The sequence below is a fragment of the Gymnogyps californianus genome, chromosome 1, assembly GCF_018139145.2.
Source record: "Gymnogyps californianus isolate 813 chromosome 1, ASM1813914v2, whole genome shotgun sequence".
Lineage (NCBI taxonomy): Eukaryota > Metazoa > Chordata > Aves > Accipitriformes > Cathartidae > Gymnogyps > Gymnogyps californianus.
In genome coordinates this window covers 117,652,327-117,670,263 of record NC_059471.1, presented here as the reverse complement: position 1 = coordinate 117,670,263, position 17,937 = coordinate 117,652,327, and the positions used below count along the sequence as shown (strand labels likewise).

The 17,937-nt window shown below is 35.2% G+C and overlaps 1 protein-coding gene across 1 annotated transcript in view; it reads right to left on the bottom strand.

Moving 5' to 3' along the window:
• The window catches only part of DCAF6 (DDB1 and CUL4 associated factor 6), a 93,948-nt gene that overhangs the window by 18,367 nt on the left and 57,644 nt on the right, over window positions 1-17,937 (bottom strand). The window contains exons 12-18 of the mRNA XM_050915681.1: window positions 17,128-17,187; window positions 15,254-15,261; window positions 10,402-10,505; window positions 6,532-6,647; window positions 5,644-5,727; window positions 5,147-5,468; window positions 187-228 (exon numbers count right to left, since the gene is read on the bottom strand). Coding sequence (XP_050771638.1) covers window positions 187-228; window positions 5,147-5,468; window positions 5,644-5,727; window positions 6,532-6,647; window positions 10,402-10,505; window positions 15,254-15,261; window positions 17,128-17,187 — 736 coding nt within the window. The remainder of the gene's footprint in view (window positions 1-186; window positions 229-5,146; window positions 5,469-5,643; window positions 5,728-6,531; window positions 6,648-10,401; window positions 10,506-15,253; window positions 15,262-17,127; window positions 17,188-17,937) is intronic.

The window sequence follows — 17,937 nt, the reverse complement described above, 5'->3', positions numbered from 1 at the left end:
GCCATTTCTTTTCAACTTCCATGCAATACATGCAGCTAAATATAACTCAAGCAATATGCTCTGTAATTCATAGCATTTAAAGTATAGCAATTCTTAAAATGCCAGTTAGATATGAAAAACAAGAACCTGACAAATCCATTATATGGCAATAAAAAGGAGGAGGGGAGGAAGAAAATAATTAATTACCTCATTATTCTATCACCTATCGCTGTTCCTCTGATATTATATCTAGTAAAGGGAACAACAACTGAAGTCATTCAAAAATGTTGGGTATCATGTTTTTAAAAGGTTAGCGTCTATTACAAAATGTGCTCTACGTATTCCAAATGAGAAGACTCCTTCTCCTCAATGTGTTAGTATATGAGACTACTTTGATTTCAGCAAAAATGGTATTCAGATTACATAACAGTACACAAAGTTGATCTTATAAAATGCAGTAATTTTTCATAAATCATAGCAGAAGTGGAAGCACCTGCATAATCATTTCCATTTTACATTCATATTTGTTTGAAATTTCAACCTACTAGTTTAACATTTTCCAGACTTAGCCTCTGCTCATAGATCAGCTTCTGTCAAAGTCCAAACAAAATTAATTCAGTCATTTAAGTAGGAAAGCAGCCCTCAGAGAGTTGTTTTGACTAATTTGTGAAAATTAAGATCAATCCATTAGAAACTGCACTCTCTGTGCATGAAGAACATACATTTTGCATAGATTTTTTTTTTTCCCCCACAGATTACAGAGTACGGTGCTAAAGCAAGCCATATTATCTATCTCTGTTCCAATTAAATTTGCTGGACTTAGTAAGTTTTAAAGAAGATATGCTATGTGCATACTTTGAGACTTAAAAACCTGCATAGCTCCTCATATTTGTAAGAGGAGGGATCTTTTCCTGTGGATTCCCTAAAATGCCCAGAAGGTTATTTTCTCTGTTGAGTATCTGGCTAAACTGCTCTGCTGTACAAAACAGGTTTCATTTTTTTAAATTTAGAAATATTCTGTGCATTTCCTTAAACATTTTGTTAAAAAGAGCATATATTGACTAGCCCAATGACAATAAAAAAAGTAAATAACTATATAGCTTCTTTTAGTCACTGATCTTCACCATTCCTATAGTGATGCTCAGTGGCTACAGAAATGTTACAGAAAAAAGGCAGATGTCACATTCTCAACTATTTCTTTCAAAGAAATGTCCTTCTGTGTCAAAACTATTCCTAGCTGGTTCCTAGTCAACATTCAGCTGACAGCCAATTTATCAACCAAAGGATCGTCGTATTTCTACACATTTTGCTGCTACTATTCTAAGCCCTTTTCAAAATATTAAAGTAGGTCCAAACTTTGTGTTTCCGTATCTGTTGCATAGTCTTTCCTGACAGTTCAATTTCAGGTTAGTTGGTGAGAAACTATCTATCCTCATTGTGTTTTGAGATTTATAAGCATCTGCAAAGAGATTATGTCCCTTGTATCTATTCTTAGATTATGTAAGAGAGAGAAAAAGACCCAATCTCTGGTTTGAAAACGTTAAAAGTTGGATTTGTACCCAAATAAAATTCAAATAATGGAAGCTCTGTAAACATTAGTTTTGCAAAATGGACAACATTCTATTCATAAATCTGAAATCTACATCCATCTTACTAAAACTAAAGTGAGACCAGCGGATTTGATGCACCAGGAAGGTCTCAATTTGTTTAACTGCAGGCACTGTCAAGAGAGCTATCAAAAGGGTATTTCTGTCACTTCTTTTCCTTAAGAGGAAGTTTAAGATCATGGTTTCAGAGTACAGAATCAGAAGTCTACCCTTCCTTTCTCAGTGGAGAAAGTTGTACTTTACAGTGGGAAAATGACTTTGAGACAGTTTCCTTTATCTTCATTTCCACAACTGCAGAGTTTCTCCTCAATAGAAACAATAGCTAGTTATTAGGTATATAAAAAACACAACCTAAAGAAACCTAAAATTGATTGTAGATAAAACTAGTAATGCTATATATACTGGAAAAGGCTTTAGTCAAACAGCTTTTAGCATTCTGTTTCAGAAGGCTACAGCCTCTTTTTTTTGTCCTAGAGAAAAATTAGAATTGAACATTTTTTTTGCCACTGCATAAAATAGGTTCACAAAAAGGTAGATTATTGCAAACTACCTTATAACCTTTTCCAGAAAGGAAAAAAAAAAAACCAAACCCAAACAAAAAAGCCCCAGAGCAACTCCCCCTTAGATATTCCAGAGAGAGAAAAATCTACTTTATTACTTCTATATTAATGCCATTAATTATCTTACAGGATGACACATTGGAAACTAAATTATTAGATAATATTGAGAAAATGAGATTTAGTAAAGGAATTGTTAGGTAACACAATTTACTAAGTGAGAAAAGAGAAAATGTAAGCCTATAGGAAGCATACTGGTGGAGTTAAGCACCAGTCTTGCAGGCAATTTTGTTTAATATATTGCTAATAGTCTTTGAGCAAAATGTAGGAATGTATTCATGCAGTGCATTGAGGACATAAGGTTGGGTAACTTTATGAATACAGAGGGGACTGTAGGACCTTCAGAAAAAGAGGTGGGTAGAAATTCAGTAGTGTAAAATTGACAGTCATACACTTCTGAGCTTCCTTCTGGTGAAAGATAAGAACACATTAATTAGAAATGACAAAGTAGGAAAGACTTCAGTATACTAACTGATCTTGTGTCTGACCACAAGCCACCACTATGAGACAGCCGTAAGCAAGAGAGAAGGCTATAACTATAGCTCACTTGTGTTTCAGAGAATCTTCTCTAGACCAAGAGTAATACTCATACCATTAATCCTAGCAAAATCCAAACAGTGCAGTGTGCATAATTCTGGTCTACCATATTCAGGAAAGAAGTGGAACACAGAAAAACACAGACAGGAACCAGCATAATGGCAGGAAAACCACAAAATTTTACCGCTAAGAGTGAGAAAAACCTGGCACTCTTAGTCTAGTGAGACAAAAGCTGAAAATGGACAGGATGAACATCATTCAAATGATAAGCACCGGGCATGAAAAAATTATTTCATTCAAAACGGTATGTTAGCACAAAACAAAATGACCAATTTTAGTCAATTTATACCCATTACAACAGCAATGTTTTGAGGTAGCTTCCCACCAGTTAAGGGGCCAGGGGAATTTTATATAAATTTGATCAGTTTATGAAAGGGATTATATGCTATAACAACTGTCGTAGTAGTAGGAGGACTTCCAGTTCCTTTTGCTCTATTTCATATGAGATACAAATACTAAGAGGGTTTATAGCTAGCCTTTAAGACCACCAGTGCCTGCTTTTTCTCTAGAAATCCAAATTCCTTTGAGCACACATAGCATGTCTTACTTTTCTTCAGTATCTCAGAGGGCATTTAGAAACTCCCAAAACCAGAAGAATAGGCGGGAATGCAATGTAAATGTGTATCTGACTGCTCAGAAGTTAAACTAGAAAACTTCACTGCTCACACACACACAAAAGCAGAACAAAATTAGTTAGTCAGGCATTAAATCTGAGTAATGAAAGCCTGGAGGCAATCCTAAACCAGTATTGACTACACAGCAACTTTTGTCAGATTTTATTTGGGGGAAGAATAAGGAAGCAAGGGGCTGCATAAAGAATTTTAATTATATCATTAATTTAGTTGGATGATCTTTCCTAAATGATAAATTTAAACTGCTACAGGAAGAAATCTTGCTGCATATGAAGAAGGAAAAAAAAGCATGTCAGATGAAGCGTAACTTCATTTAAGATGTCCCCACTAGTGGGAAGTTGTAACAGCTATATGGTACCTGAAGTGTCATTCTTATTACATTACTACAAAAACTATTACATCGTAGAGACAACATAAGGTGAATGAAGAGAAGCTAAGAATTCTGCTCGAAAACAGAAATGGGATTAAAATTGCAGGGCTTTTCACAGCTTGCTCTTCAATCACTAGGTCGTAATGAACATTGGCTTTGCAGTGGAAACTATTTATGCCATTAGATATTTATCTACAGTTACTTAGTATTGCATGGAAAGTTAATGGATTAAGACGGAATCTGTATATATTGGCTTTTTCATAAAAACTGTCATTTAGTGAGCAGAATTACTCATGCAATGTAATAAGCAACCACTGACTGTTCTTTTTGTCACTACTGACAATGTGGTGGCTTATGACTTTTTTTTTTAACTGCAAATTATTCAAAACCTTTTCTATACACAACTATTAAATTCTTTCTGATTTCCTAATGAATACATATTGTAATGCTTACTGTAAAGAATTTGCATTGCTAGCGTAAGAAATTAATAGCAAGATAATGCTGCCTTTGAACAGGATAAGAGTAAAGCTAAGGCATCTGACACTAGGTTACGTAACATGTAAAACAAGTAAAAAAGGTATTTTCTTAAGTCTAACAATAGAGATGTTGCTTAAATAATTATTACAGCTTTTAAAAAGTCCAAGAATTGAAATTAGTGAACAAAGGTACTAAACCAGCAATACCAAATTGGGGGCTAAGTTTACTGAATGATCAAACAAGTATGTACAGCTGTTTATATTTTACAAGAAAAAAATACACAAAGCTTACTAAATGCATCTTATTAATGACGACAACTAGTAATCTACCTTTTTTTTTTTACTGCCATACATACTGATATTCAATAACCAACAAAAGGAAAAGGATTACAGAGTTTCTCCTTCAGAGAAAAAGAAGTAAGAAGTAAGTCTTAATGTATGTACTACAGACAAACACAGCATTGCTGAACAACAACAGTTAAAAGCTCTTGCTTTGCCAAAGTAAGAACACCTAAAGTACAGTTGAAAGAAAATGTAGGTCTGTGTACACAAATTTATGAACTTTCTATACTTATGACTGCAGGAAGAATAATAAAAAATGAACTGCAAATATTTAGCACTGGGGTATTCAGGAGGCAAGAAATGAGCACAAGCAGGTATTAGATCTGTAGGAGCTTGCCTGGCTAGGAGAGAAAAGAGCGCTATACATATCTTACATACAGGCAAATTAGACTCAGCCATCAAGCTCTTGGCTAGTTGTCAAAGAACTACTTATTTTAATTAAGGATACGAGGCATGGGTTTCTAGATCTTCCATTCAAAAAAAATTCATTTTGTGAAGCAATAGCAGAGATAAGTATTCCCCTAACCTGTGTCCTGGTCCTCCTCGATACCTTGCCCCTGGGATCAGAACAGGATCATCATCACTATCATCAGTTTCTTGGAGAGCTGAGGTCCTGGTAGAGGACTCATCTGGAGTTGCAAGCCCTGAGGATTCTGGGTGTGGCTGAGGTTCATCGTTTGCAGCAAGTGAGTTGGCAGTGGATTCAGTACTTTGACTTGAAATTTCTTGATTTGCACTTTTGTCACAGGAAGCTTCTTCCTCTACATTTCCAGAGACAGCATCAACATTGGGACCATTTTCTTCTGGTTGGATTCCAGAATGCTCAGGACCAGGTTTATCTGATACAGCTAACAGAAAATATTGGGGAAAATAAGTCACAGCATTAATGATTATAGCCTATTTTAGAAGACATTATAAATGGTCACAGAAGTTAAATTATGCATACTGAGTTTATATTGAAAATTTAGTTTTTCATTCCCTCCTTCTGCATATAACTATATTTGAAAAAGTACAGATACATACTTGCTTCTGTTGTCTCTATAGTTTCATCTGTAGTTTTCAGTTCTTCAGCACTTGCGTCTTCCTTGTGAGATTCATCAGGAACTCCTGAATTAAACAACTTCATATTAAATCACATGATTTCATTTAGATGCACATCTATAACGTAAGCAAATCTAATCGATACTAGCACTCCTAGATCAAACCAAAGCAATCCCCTCCAAAGTCCACATGTCAGTTCACTGAAATCTCACATACTAATCGTATAAAGGTCAGTATATATAAACCTATTTAGTTGCCCAGGTCAATACATTAACAACGAAAAAAGTATTTCTTTCTTGTTCCTTAATATACTTAATATCCTATGCTATTAGAACTTCAGCTGCAAAAATAGCATTAATACTCTTGAAACAGATGATCACTTACTGAAAGCTATTATTTCTGAAGACAGAAATTAAGTTATCCCTCTATTAAAAGGGATTTTTTTTAAAAAAACATTTCTCTGGAACCAGTCACTTGACTGCCCTTTTGGCAATGAATTGAGTAAGACAACCACATGTAATAAAATAAAGTGAAAGCTTGAAAGAAATGTCACAAAATACCTAGCACTCATTTATGACTGCAAAGTGCAGTTGTTCTATTTTTCGATACAAATTGGGGCAGAATACGTCCTTAAGAAAAAAGAATAAGGGTTTTAGAACTAAAGACAGGATAAGCTAATTTTGTTTATATTTATCTCCAACTATCTCAGGTTGGTATCTTTTTCTTTCCTGAAAAAATTCACATTCTATTATGGCTGTATTCTGCCTTCATATGCATGTGTATGAGACTCCCATTGTGTTCAATGGTAGTCCTGAACATACAAGAGCAGAATTTTTACCTTAACATTACAGAAATAACGCTGTATCTTACTTGTTTCTTCATCTTCAGGCCCTGACTCTTCTGAGGCTTTTGTTTTTACAGAGTCTTCTTGGCCTTCAGTTTTGCAATGACTTCCACTCCCTCTAGAGCTTGAATTTGTGCTGCTCCTGGCAACATAACATGTAAAAAAAAATTTAGAAATAATGTAAATAGATCATTGCAATAGCACAGCCTGACCATCATCATCTTTCTCACTGCAATCTCACAATTCAATAGCTCCTGGCAGCAGCTACAACCAACAACCTTCACAGCAATTTCAAAATTCTCTTTCATTATGTCCATCACCACTCATCCCACACTATCCCTCTGCATCACAGAACTCTGTTCTCTCCTTCCTTTTTTTTTTTTTGAACCTTTAAAGGATTTCTTCATTGCTTTTCAAAATATTGTGAGAACTCAAAAGGATTTGCTCTCTTTCACTATTTACACATTTTTTACATGTATAAATGATCAGAGATCTTATTAAAGGTATTACAAGCTGTCAGCTGACCACTAATACATAATCTTATCCCATCCAATTAAAAAACTGATTCAGATAAAATTCTCCAGGTTCTTCACCATTAACTATCATTTCTGTACCTGTTGAGTCATGGACTTCTGATGTCGGCTTTCAGTCCTCAAAGTTTTGTTATTTCCGAAGATTTACTACTATAAGCTGGTACTTGAGATTTACTCCCCATTCATGTTTAGATAATTATTGTGGAACACCAATTTCTGTTTACAATAAGGAAAATTATTCCTCAGGAAATATGTAACACTGCTGTTCTGAATGTCATCAAAACTAGTGTTTTTAGACTCTTTAGAAAAGACCTTATTTTAGGAAATGCAAAGCCTTGTTCCTGAACTCTCCCATTCTCTCCTGTCCCACATCTGTGGTGTAGCCTCAAACTTAGGCAAACTGCTGGACAAAAGCAGAAACAAAGATGAGTTATGAGAATTATAAGCATGATTCTCAAGAATTTAGACTGTATTGTTACAAGTATCTTCTTACCTGTGTATGTTATTACTAAACTATTTTATACGCTACATTGCTAGAAGCAGCACAAATCACGCTTAGTCTAGATTCTTGAGAATCTAGTCTAGACCAGTACTTTTATTTTTTACATTAAATATAAGAGCTTTTACTCATCTTGACAAGCAATAGTCTGTTTCATTGCTGTACTGGATTTGGAGTATGTAGAAAATTTTTGTTAGCCCTTACAGTATTTCTTCTAAATCAAGAATTTTCAGCATTGTTTCTGAATGGACAGACAAGAAGGGTACTGCTAGACATCAAGTCGAGGATTTTTGCTATTTCATGCCTCATATGATATTATCACTTTTATGAACTTAATCACAGTCTAAGCACTAAGATTTTTTTTGACTCTTAGGAATCTAATTTCTAGCTCAACGCTCAATGCTACTTCACATTCATGTATTACTCTGCTTTAATTTTTACTTTAATGTTATTTTTAACACCAGCAGTTACATGAAGAGGATGTTTTTGAGAGAGCAAAATAACACTGTGTGCTTTCGTTACATTAAGCCCTACTTATCTGCTTCCACAGCAGGTTTTCTGTTTCCCCAGGTCTCCACGTAACCCTTCTTTGAACCTCTGCCAATTTGAATCATTCTTCTCGAAAGCATGACGAAGATTGCACACAGCATTCTAAGTCACAAAGCAAAGCAGAGTTGAGCAGCAGTACCAGTAATTCTCATCCTTGGCTGAAGTCTCCCAGCTGATGACATCTAGAATCATACTTGCCTTTCTAGTAGCTGCATTATATTGAGAATGAAGTGACTGGTAGGTCGATGTCTTCCTCCATCTCATTTTCACAACACTCCCAACTTTCAGATTAGGTTTTTGTTATTTGTCCTCAACTGCATCATTTTGTTACACGGAATTGCATCCTACTTCTATTATTCCATTCTTTGGCACAATGTTTTTAGTTAGCCTCAAACTGACAATGCCTTGCAACTTTGTCCCGCTAGGAAATGCTTCTTCCTCTCACTACCCACACTACACTACTCACTACAAAAGCTCCATTAAGTTAGCTTACCACCATGTTCAGTTTCTTTATTGATCTATCTGTCTCACCTTGAACAGAAGTTCAACATGTGGCAAAGTATCAAACGCTTTCTGGAAATCCAGACAGTTTCTCTCCAGACAGTTTCTCTCTATTACACCATGTATGTTTCTAGAACCCATTATTCTGTCAAATAGAAGTTATTGAATCATGCACATTCTAGTTCCCATAATTTTGGTTTATTTCCCACGTACTGCTTGTTTTAATATGCCTTTCTATCAGAACTGTCCTAAAGCCTTGAATATTGCTACCATTAGTCTTGAAAGATGATGATGTTTAGTCCTTCATTCTCCTTTGGTATTATATTTGATGTTTGTCATTCACATGGTGCTAACCCTTGGCCCATGAGATTTGTTAAAATACTTGCTAGACAGAATATATACGTGAAGTTAAGTTTTAGTAGTTTTCACTTAGTCTTTACTTCCCCAATTACAGATTTTTGTCATGAGTAATTTTCCTGTCCCTCATCTCCATTCCCTGTACACTCTACTTTTTTTTTAATATTGTTTTTGAGGTAGTTGTTCATTCAAATTTTCCATCTTCAGAATCACTTATATCATTAACTATTTGAAGTGCAAAATGCATTTTTCAAAGTTTGTTTTAAAATAAACACAGAAAGAAAGTGTTAATGTTGTTTAATAAAATTTGTTTTCTGTGATACAGTGGCAGTAATATTTTATTATTACATTTAAAAAAACCACTAGAATAAATGGACAGAACATTTGCTAATGCTCTGTTCCCCTTGTGAAATTTGCCTATCCTAAAACATTAAACAAAGATGACTACAAAACTAAATGCAGAATTAGTTAAAAACATTACAGCAAAACTAATTCTTTCAAAGCTTGCTGGATTTGGACTCTAAATAGAAATACAGTCTGATAGATTGGTTGAACATAACTGTTACCATATTTCAGATTCACATGGGCAAAGTCTTCATTCTTGTGAAAACACACAGATCACTGTTTAAAGTTTCCAAACTGCTATGGGTAAGGTGTATGTTTTATGTCTAAAGCCACAGCACTCAAGAGTAGCTAAATGTGGTGGGTTTCCCCTCCCCGCCCCTCCAGTAACAAATGCCAGCAAACATTTCTACTTACTGTCTTCTGCAATAATTTTGAAAACATAAGCAAAGGAATAGAAGAGGAGATAAAATAAGGATTGTGGTTGTTTTGGGAGATCCTGAGATGCTCTAGTGATAGACTCCAATATAAAACCAAGGAAGTCAGGCCAGTTAGACGGTATGTGTTTATTATCTGAAAAGGACGCCATCAGTGTAATATCTAAGCAGTCTACAAAGTTGATATCTTAACCATATGCATTCATCAACACTCAGACACAGAAATACTAATTTCACTTTTTTACAACTCGGGAACTGTGCCACAGAAAGACTAATTTGCAGAATACCATATCAGAAGCCTGGTAGAGCAGAGAATTAAAACTTAAGCGCTAGCCCCTGGAACACCTTTCCATCACTGTACTACCCTGCTTTAGTAAGATAGTGAACACTACTATTATGCTAGGGTTTGATGAAGATAGCATGTTTCAAATTATTTTAGCATTAAAACAATTCACAGTAAATATCACAAAAAAGACCTCTTGCATGAATTTCATGTTAAAGTATGACTGTCTTTTACGTTCTTAATGCATTAAGGACTACAGCCATTTCAAATTGCCTATATACACCTAAAAATATACATATACCATATAGAAAAATAATTTATCTGTATCTATGCTAGACGAGTGTTAGTGATATGTGCTGATCAATAACCAGTCAAAACGAAAATTAACTTCTTACCACTCATCAGTGAAGTCCAGTTTTATCGTGCTTGTAGTCGTTCCTTCTGTACTGTAGTGCAAACTTAAAACTGGTTCACCTGTTCCTGTTCGTGGCTTATCACTCTCTGTAAATATGGGGTTGATAAAGTTTGGATGAGCATCAGTAATATACATAAAGCTGTTATAATTCTGAAGATTCATTTAATTATCCTAACAAAGGCCAAATGTGGTAGTAACATGTACAATGTCTATTTAAGATCTCTTACAGCCCAAGCAAAAAGTTAAAAAGTTTCAGAGTAAACACACCAAATTTGCAATGCTTTAAAAATGGCCTAAAATTATTTGTATTTATAAGCGCAAACAAAGAAGATGCTGTCCTTCAACATGCAGATAAATAAAATTGCAGATAGGTATGTGTACACACAATATTATCCTTTATAAGCAGATCCCTTTTCTATCAAGTATATTAAGAATACAAAATGTTTTTGGAAGTGGTGTTCAGCCTTTCTTGCCTCAGTAAATACACACAAAAAAAAGATGATGCGATCTAGACACAATCAGTGGTCTAGAAAAATCACCATGCCCTTTACTTTTTTTCCTACTTAGAACCCAGTCAACTACCAATATCCTTAGACCTGCTATCGATTGTCAGCTAGTTGTCATAAATACACTGTAAATTCACGTTCTGAGAGCTTCAGGTTTAAAAAACCTTTCATATTATAGTAACTGTAAGCAGAAGGGGAGTACTTGCAAAACGAACTACTCACGATGTGCAAAAGCAACAGAAGTGAATCAAACTGAAAACCGCTACAAGTCTGCCGAACATCTGCTGCATATATAGCTTTAAGGATGTTCAGTGGGCTCCTTCAAAATGGAACTGCCCAATGACATCCATCCACCCATCACCCTTGAGTAAAATTCATGGTCACAATCTATCTATATGCATGGCACAATTGCCATTAATGCTGAAGTTGGCCTTGGGCAATACTAAAAAGTTAATGGAAAGTACCATCAGATTAAGCGTCACTACAGAGGTGCCATTCTCTCAGAACTCAGATGGGAGAGTTTACTTAGTATTAGGCACCACTCAAATGACCGCTAAGCAGCCTATGTAGTCTTGCTTTTCATGAATGCTGAGCTTTTTATCTCAGGACTGTTTGGACAAAACCATGCCATATTTTCTTTGGTTTACAGAGTACAGAAATTTGAGTATAAGTATACTTGCAGTATTGGCAGCAGACTGACACTTATAATAAAGTAAAAGCTTCAGATCATTTTTGGGTAAACGTCAATTAAAATCTAACATTTGATTCAAGCACAAACCTACAAATTCCCCCAATAAAAGGCTATTATTAAAACAGTAATGGCTACAATACTGCCACAGGATATTTATTTTAAAAAATACAATTAAGTTATAGGAACTATGAAATAACACCTAAGAATTTAACGTAATGATCAATGCTCATATTTTTAAACTGCTGACAGGCAGAAGCCCATTCATAGGATCAGAGCAGTGAGCAGCTGCTCCAAAGAACTTTTAATATGTATTTCTACAGATTCTGAGGAGAAATAAAAAAAAAAAAAACAAAACCAACAAAAAACCCCACAAAAACCCCGTAAGAAAAATTAAAATATTTTTATGTGAAAGAGAATTAACCAATTGCAACCATGATCCTAATCATACATAAGGCATGGGCCTCATTCTATGCAAAGAGAAGCTCATAGCCTCTCTAAAATAAAGGTTCCAGTTACACTCTTGTTAGAGTGGAGCAAGGATAAAACCGATCAAAAGCAAGGTTTCCAGTTCCTGAAATAAACTGAGTAAGAAAAGAAACAAATGTAAGAAAATAGTTTATAGTGGCGTATATAGATATTTTGAAAAAAAAAAGACATGTTCTTTCTTAACTAAACAGGTGCTTTCTCTATTTTTTGGCAACCTAACAGCAAGCATCTTTTAGTATAAAACTCTTAAAACTTTGAGCATCCCTTCCTAAGCACGTACAAATACTGATCATTCCAATATACTGCACAAGTCATCAGGAGCTGGACAGTGAAAGGGTAAAAAATGACATAGTTGGAGAATTCTTTACCTTCCTTGTAATAGGTACGGACAAGACATATCTTTGAATCGGGAACCCAGATAGGTAAAGACAGACAACTTACTGCCTTGAATAGTCCAAGACAGCCACCAAACAATGACTATACTGTAACCTGATACTGCTATGCAACATTTGCTTCAGCACAAAACTAGTTAATATTACTGACCAAAGTAACCAAACATTGCTATCCTATAAGGAACCTAATTGAAGCTCAGATCATATTATCGTTAACAGTGCTTTCCTGTCTTAAAATCTCAACATCAAAAAATTTAACCAAGATGCATAAAGACTGTCCTCTGACTATGCTTACTGTGGAAGCATTGCTCATATATATTCACACTCAAAAAGTTGGAAGAATTGCTGTAGACTTATCCAAAGAGGGCACTGACTAACTGAGAAATTATTTTTACAAATTTCTGGAGACAGATAGCTGTCAAACCATATTGTGCAATAGCTTTTTCTTAAATCTACAATAACTTGAGCTACAATTTGGATTGGGTTAGTTTCTTCTTTAAACTAGCTTTAGGGCATGAAATCGACACTAATAAGAACAAGAAACTTTTAAAAAGACAGATGAGACAAGAATCTGATAATAAACTGCACAGAATTAGTTGTGTAGTTCACTATTCTATATTAAACTTACACTGCTAATGAAAGCTGAATGGGAGCCTCTGTGAAGAAAGCTAATAAGCTTTGCCTAGTACATAATTGAACATTCTTTTAAAGAAGCCACATAAAATCCAGAAGTTGTGAACTCTTTGTTTTCAAGAAGAACAATGTGATTGCCAAAGACTGACTAGATCAGAATGAAGCACTGGTCTCTTCCACTACGAGGCTCATCCCATTAGGCCAGATCTACTTCACACTGATAAAAAATGAAGGGAAGAAAAGTTGTACAGTTTCTGTTATTTAGGGGAGAGCTATTGCCAAAACTATTAATCTGATTGCAAGCTCTAGTAGGGTAATAATTGCTCCAAGAGAAAGTTGTAGCTTCTCAACACCTTACCACACTCTATTCTAAATTCCTCAAAAATACGTGGAAACTTTACTTAGATTTTACAGCTAAACACATTATACTTTAAAGATATTATCAACAACTTACAGTCTTATTTCATAAGCAACCCTGTCCTAGAACAGACACTCCCATGAAATGGTCCATTCTCCAGGTGCCTACAGGAGGAAGGTACTTTTAAACTACCACCCTTAAAACTGAAGACAAAATTTCATTCATAACCTTATTAAAAAAAAAAAACAACCAAACCCCACAACCAAAAGCAATACCCCTCATACACACTTTTTGCACTAGAAAATGAACCTGTGCAAGTGTAACTTCACAAAGATTGGGGCTCTTAACTATGAAGTGGTAAGTGCATAAAGACAGGTTTACAGATTGCATTACCTAGTTAAACTAACATTGTAAGGAACTTCAAGCTAGTTTCCCAGATCTCAAATGCTGCCCTGTTCACTAGTCTATTGGCAACCCCATGAGAAGAGGATAGATGACTTTTCATGAAAAACTTCCAAAAAAATTCCTATCCAGCACTAATCATGATCTCCTCATAAGAAAATCAGCTTTGTACATTCTGAAGATAGCATTATATTCTGGGTGAAAACCAAAGAGACTTACTTCTGAAGGGAGAAAAATTGATCCAAAGAGGAGAAAAGTGGTGTATTTCAGAAAATAGGAATTCCATGGGAAGGCTTAACACATGAAAATTCATCAGAAGCAGCTGAACTTGGAGGGAAGGGTGGAGATTCCTTTATCTAGTGAGGAATGCTGACTGACTGAACAATGTTCCACTGATACCAGTCAGTATATGGCACAAGGACATCTAAGGGAAGACCAAAAATCAAATAATTCTTTGGACCAGCCTAATCTATAGCTCAAGGCATACAATTTCTTTGTCTAGATGATTCCTATACTAATTAGATGTAGTACTACACTTTACAGAACTAGGCAGTACAGACCACACTCTGCCTCGCCAAAGCACAGGACTGACATTCTTGAGCTTGTACCTGGAGAGCTCACTATAGATCTGGAAAGCTCTACATGCATACCAACGCCCAACCAGTTCATCTGACTGGGAGGCAGAGCTAATTAGCTGGGATACAACACATGCCAATACAGTTTCAAGGAGTGACAGTACTGTTTATGAGGAAGTAACTCTGCCATAGCTGTCATACCAGCTTGTTCTGAGCCAGCTCAAGTATCTCTAATGTGGCACTGAACAATCTGGTATGGACATCACCATAAGGGATTACTAAACCCTCGCACTAACTTGCAAATATCCATAAATATCAGTAATCAGTATGGCTTCTGTGTATGTAGGAAGCAGCATTAAGATGGTATGGGATGCATACACACATTTACACTTCAAAGTTACCAAGCTAGTTCTCTGGCTTCAGGTTCCCTCTTTAATCATACCAATTTAGGCAGTACCTTACAGTCATAACATTGCCTTTACGCTGCAATGAATCTAACAGCCACCCTCCATTATGAAAATCACAGTTAAAAAAAAAAAAAAAAAAAAATCCAGTGTAGATCACTGTAATCCATTTGAAACCATTTTGTACAGATGGGAATGACTTATAGCTTCTGCTAGACTGTCAGAATAATGGCATTATAAATTTATATGTTTGTAATAAGCATCAAAGGATCTTTAAACCCAGAAACAGTCTTAAAATATAAATGTCAACAAAAGAGACTGGTCCAACAGAAGACAGCTGATTCAGTACCAAATTAAGAAAAGACAGGAATAAGAAAGAAAAAACATTTCTATCTAAAAAGAACTGATATGACTTCCTTTATTAGTTACTTATACTTTTTTGAGATTTCAGTTCAAATAGAAAGTGAAACTAATGCAGTTTAACTTCAAAAATCCAACTGGATCTCCGCAAATTATTCTTTCTGGTTATCATTTGGACAACAGATTTCCTAATAAGTTACCTCCTTTTCCAAATCCCTAGTTTTCCAAACTAGAAGTAACATTCTGTGTCTCTTCAGGTGATCCTCACCATCACAACAGAAAAATATTGCCTTAAAACAATCAGAGAATTGGTCTACCAATAAAGTCTGGATAAACAAATGTATTTTGGGGTTTTTTTGCATATTAAAAAAACCTGAAGTGCTTTTATGAGAGGAAACCTCTTCACATTAGTTGAAGTGATTTCTTAACACAGGAAAAAATTATTAGAAAAAACTCCCAAGAGTCTTTTACAACTACGGGTCTATTACAACTATGCAATTAACAACAGTAATACACAAACTAGTTTTTAAGGCAACTGATCCTGCCTGAAGAGGAATCTGATGCAGATTTGGGAACTGATTTCTGGGACCAAAACTTCCAGTTTTACCCTTGTTGTCAGACAAAGATGGGCTTAATTCACAACTTCACGGAACAATTTATCAGTTTTCCAAAATTTTTGCAGTTGCAAGAACTTCAGTAAAGATATAGACTTTCTCTGTTAATTCTAGTTTATTCTACTCTCATCAAATAATGCTTTATTCTGAGTTCATAACAGACAGCATAACTTGGCCACTAATTATAAGCAAGTTTTCCAGCTAAACCCGACTATTGGAGTGTTGTAGACTACTGAACCATGAATAATTAGCAAATTTACACACTGAGGTTTAAAGGCTATTTCATCACAAAATGTAATTCCACAAGATGAATTTATTTTGTCAATAAAACACAGCTTGATTTTTTTCCAATGTTCTGGCATCCTAAAATAAACTGTAATCTCAACAGTTGCCAAACAGACTATTCTTCAGAAATGGGATTTCAAAACAGCATTCTAGTTTAGAATGTGAAACAAGATGAAACAGCCAGCTCTTTTGTGGGATTTGAGCTATTAAATCTTTACGGAGGCTTTGATATGGAAGTAAGCATAATGCAGAGTGTATGGAAATCTATTTTTAAATTACCATCTATCACTCATTAATTATTCAGGCATAAATATTCACTACAGATGACATTGGCTCAGCTGGAATAGGGTCACCTATGGCTCACTTCACTGCTCACAATTTGAAGACTGATGAATAATGGGTATAGAGAAAGCTCACAAGCATTCTTTCTACCACCAGCCCATAGGGCATCTACAGAGAAACACTAGTACTTGTTTAGCAGAAGGGGTGTAGGACAAGTGGTTACAAAGGTAAGATGCACCTAAGTGCAATAGGTGCTCTTGAGTTACTCAAACTGTGCAAGTATAACAAAGTTGCACATCTCTCTTGTATAAGATAAATTAATTTGGCATTATATGATTAAAAGTTACTTCAATCTTGGTATTTACACTTTGATCCAAGAAGAACCATTCAGAAAAAGACTGTTTAAAGAATTAGTTTTACTTTGCATTTAAAAAAAATATTTGAAATGTCTGTAGAGTACATAAGACATTTACTGTACCTACATTAAAAGCATTAAGAATTGAGCATAGGATGGCTTTTGAAAACAACAATTAACCTTACTCTGTTACTCATATTGAGAATTAAATAATTAATGAGTTTCCAGCAGATCTGCTTACGGAATTCTACTTTATGTAGATGAACAGCATTTTTAGACTGTTTATCATCATGAAAGGCAATTTTAAAAGGAAGCATTGCAATCAACTATGGCTGGGTATAGCGCATTTCCTGTCACACGCACCCTGTTGCTCATCAAGTGACATGGATCCAAGCTGTTTGTTAACCACAGAAGAAGGAGAATCTGAAACAAAAACGAGATTTCAACTTAAAACATAAGCAGCAGAGAACTGCACAGCAATGTCACGATCATATGTTAGTTTAAAATAAAAAATAAAAAGCGGCAACATAAGGAAGCTTTGGGTTTGTTTTATGAGCAGCCAGCCATATTGCATTTTCTAGGCATGACAGAAGCAAAGCCACTTGTTTCAAATCATTATGTATTTCTTTAGGCAGTCATTGAACAGCCTGAAGCTTGCTGACATGTCGATATTAAAAATGCCTGTCCATTACCTAAGATTTTACTATGTTCAAATTTCTAACATGTCAGGAAAAACACTGAAGAGTCAAAACTCCTAAAGCCTTTGCTCCAGCTACCAAATGACACTAGTATTTCAAACCACGTGCTAAATGTAAATTTCAGAATATTTATACTTCAACATAAAATACTCAATGGCATACCAGTATCTTCAACATTTATACCTATGAGCATAAAACGTAAAATATGAGACTGTTTACAGATATAGCAGCATATAGACTGTTTTTAAAACATTAAAGCACCAAAATACATCCCACTCATATGACAGTTTGATAGTTCTGCATTCCTAGAGGCTATACCTCTGTGGCATCTGATGACTGAGAACATGTCTTCATAAGTTTATCACAGTACCACACCAATCTTATAAAAATCCTCATCTAATCACAGGAAAAAAAAAAAAACAACCAAACAACAAAACCACAAACAAAAAACAACCCAGCAGTTAAGTGCATTTTT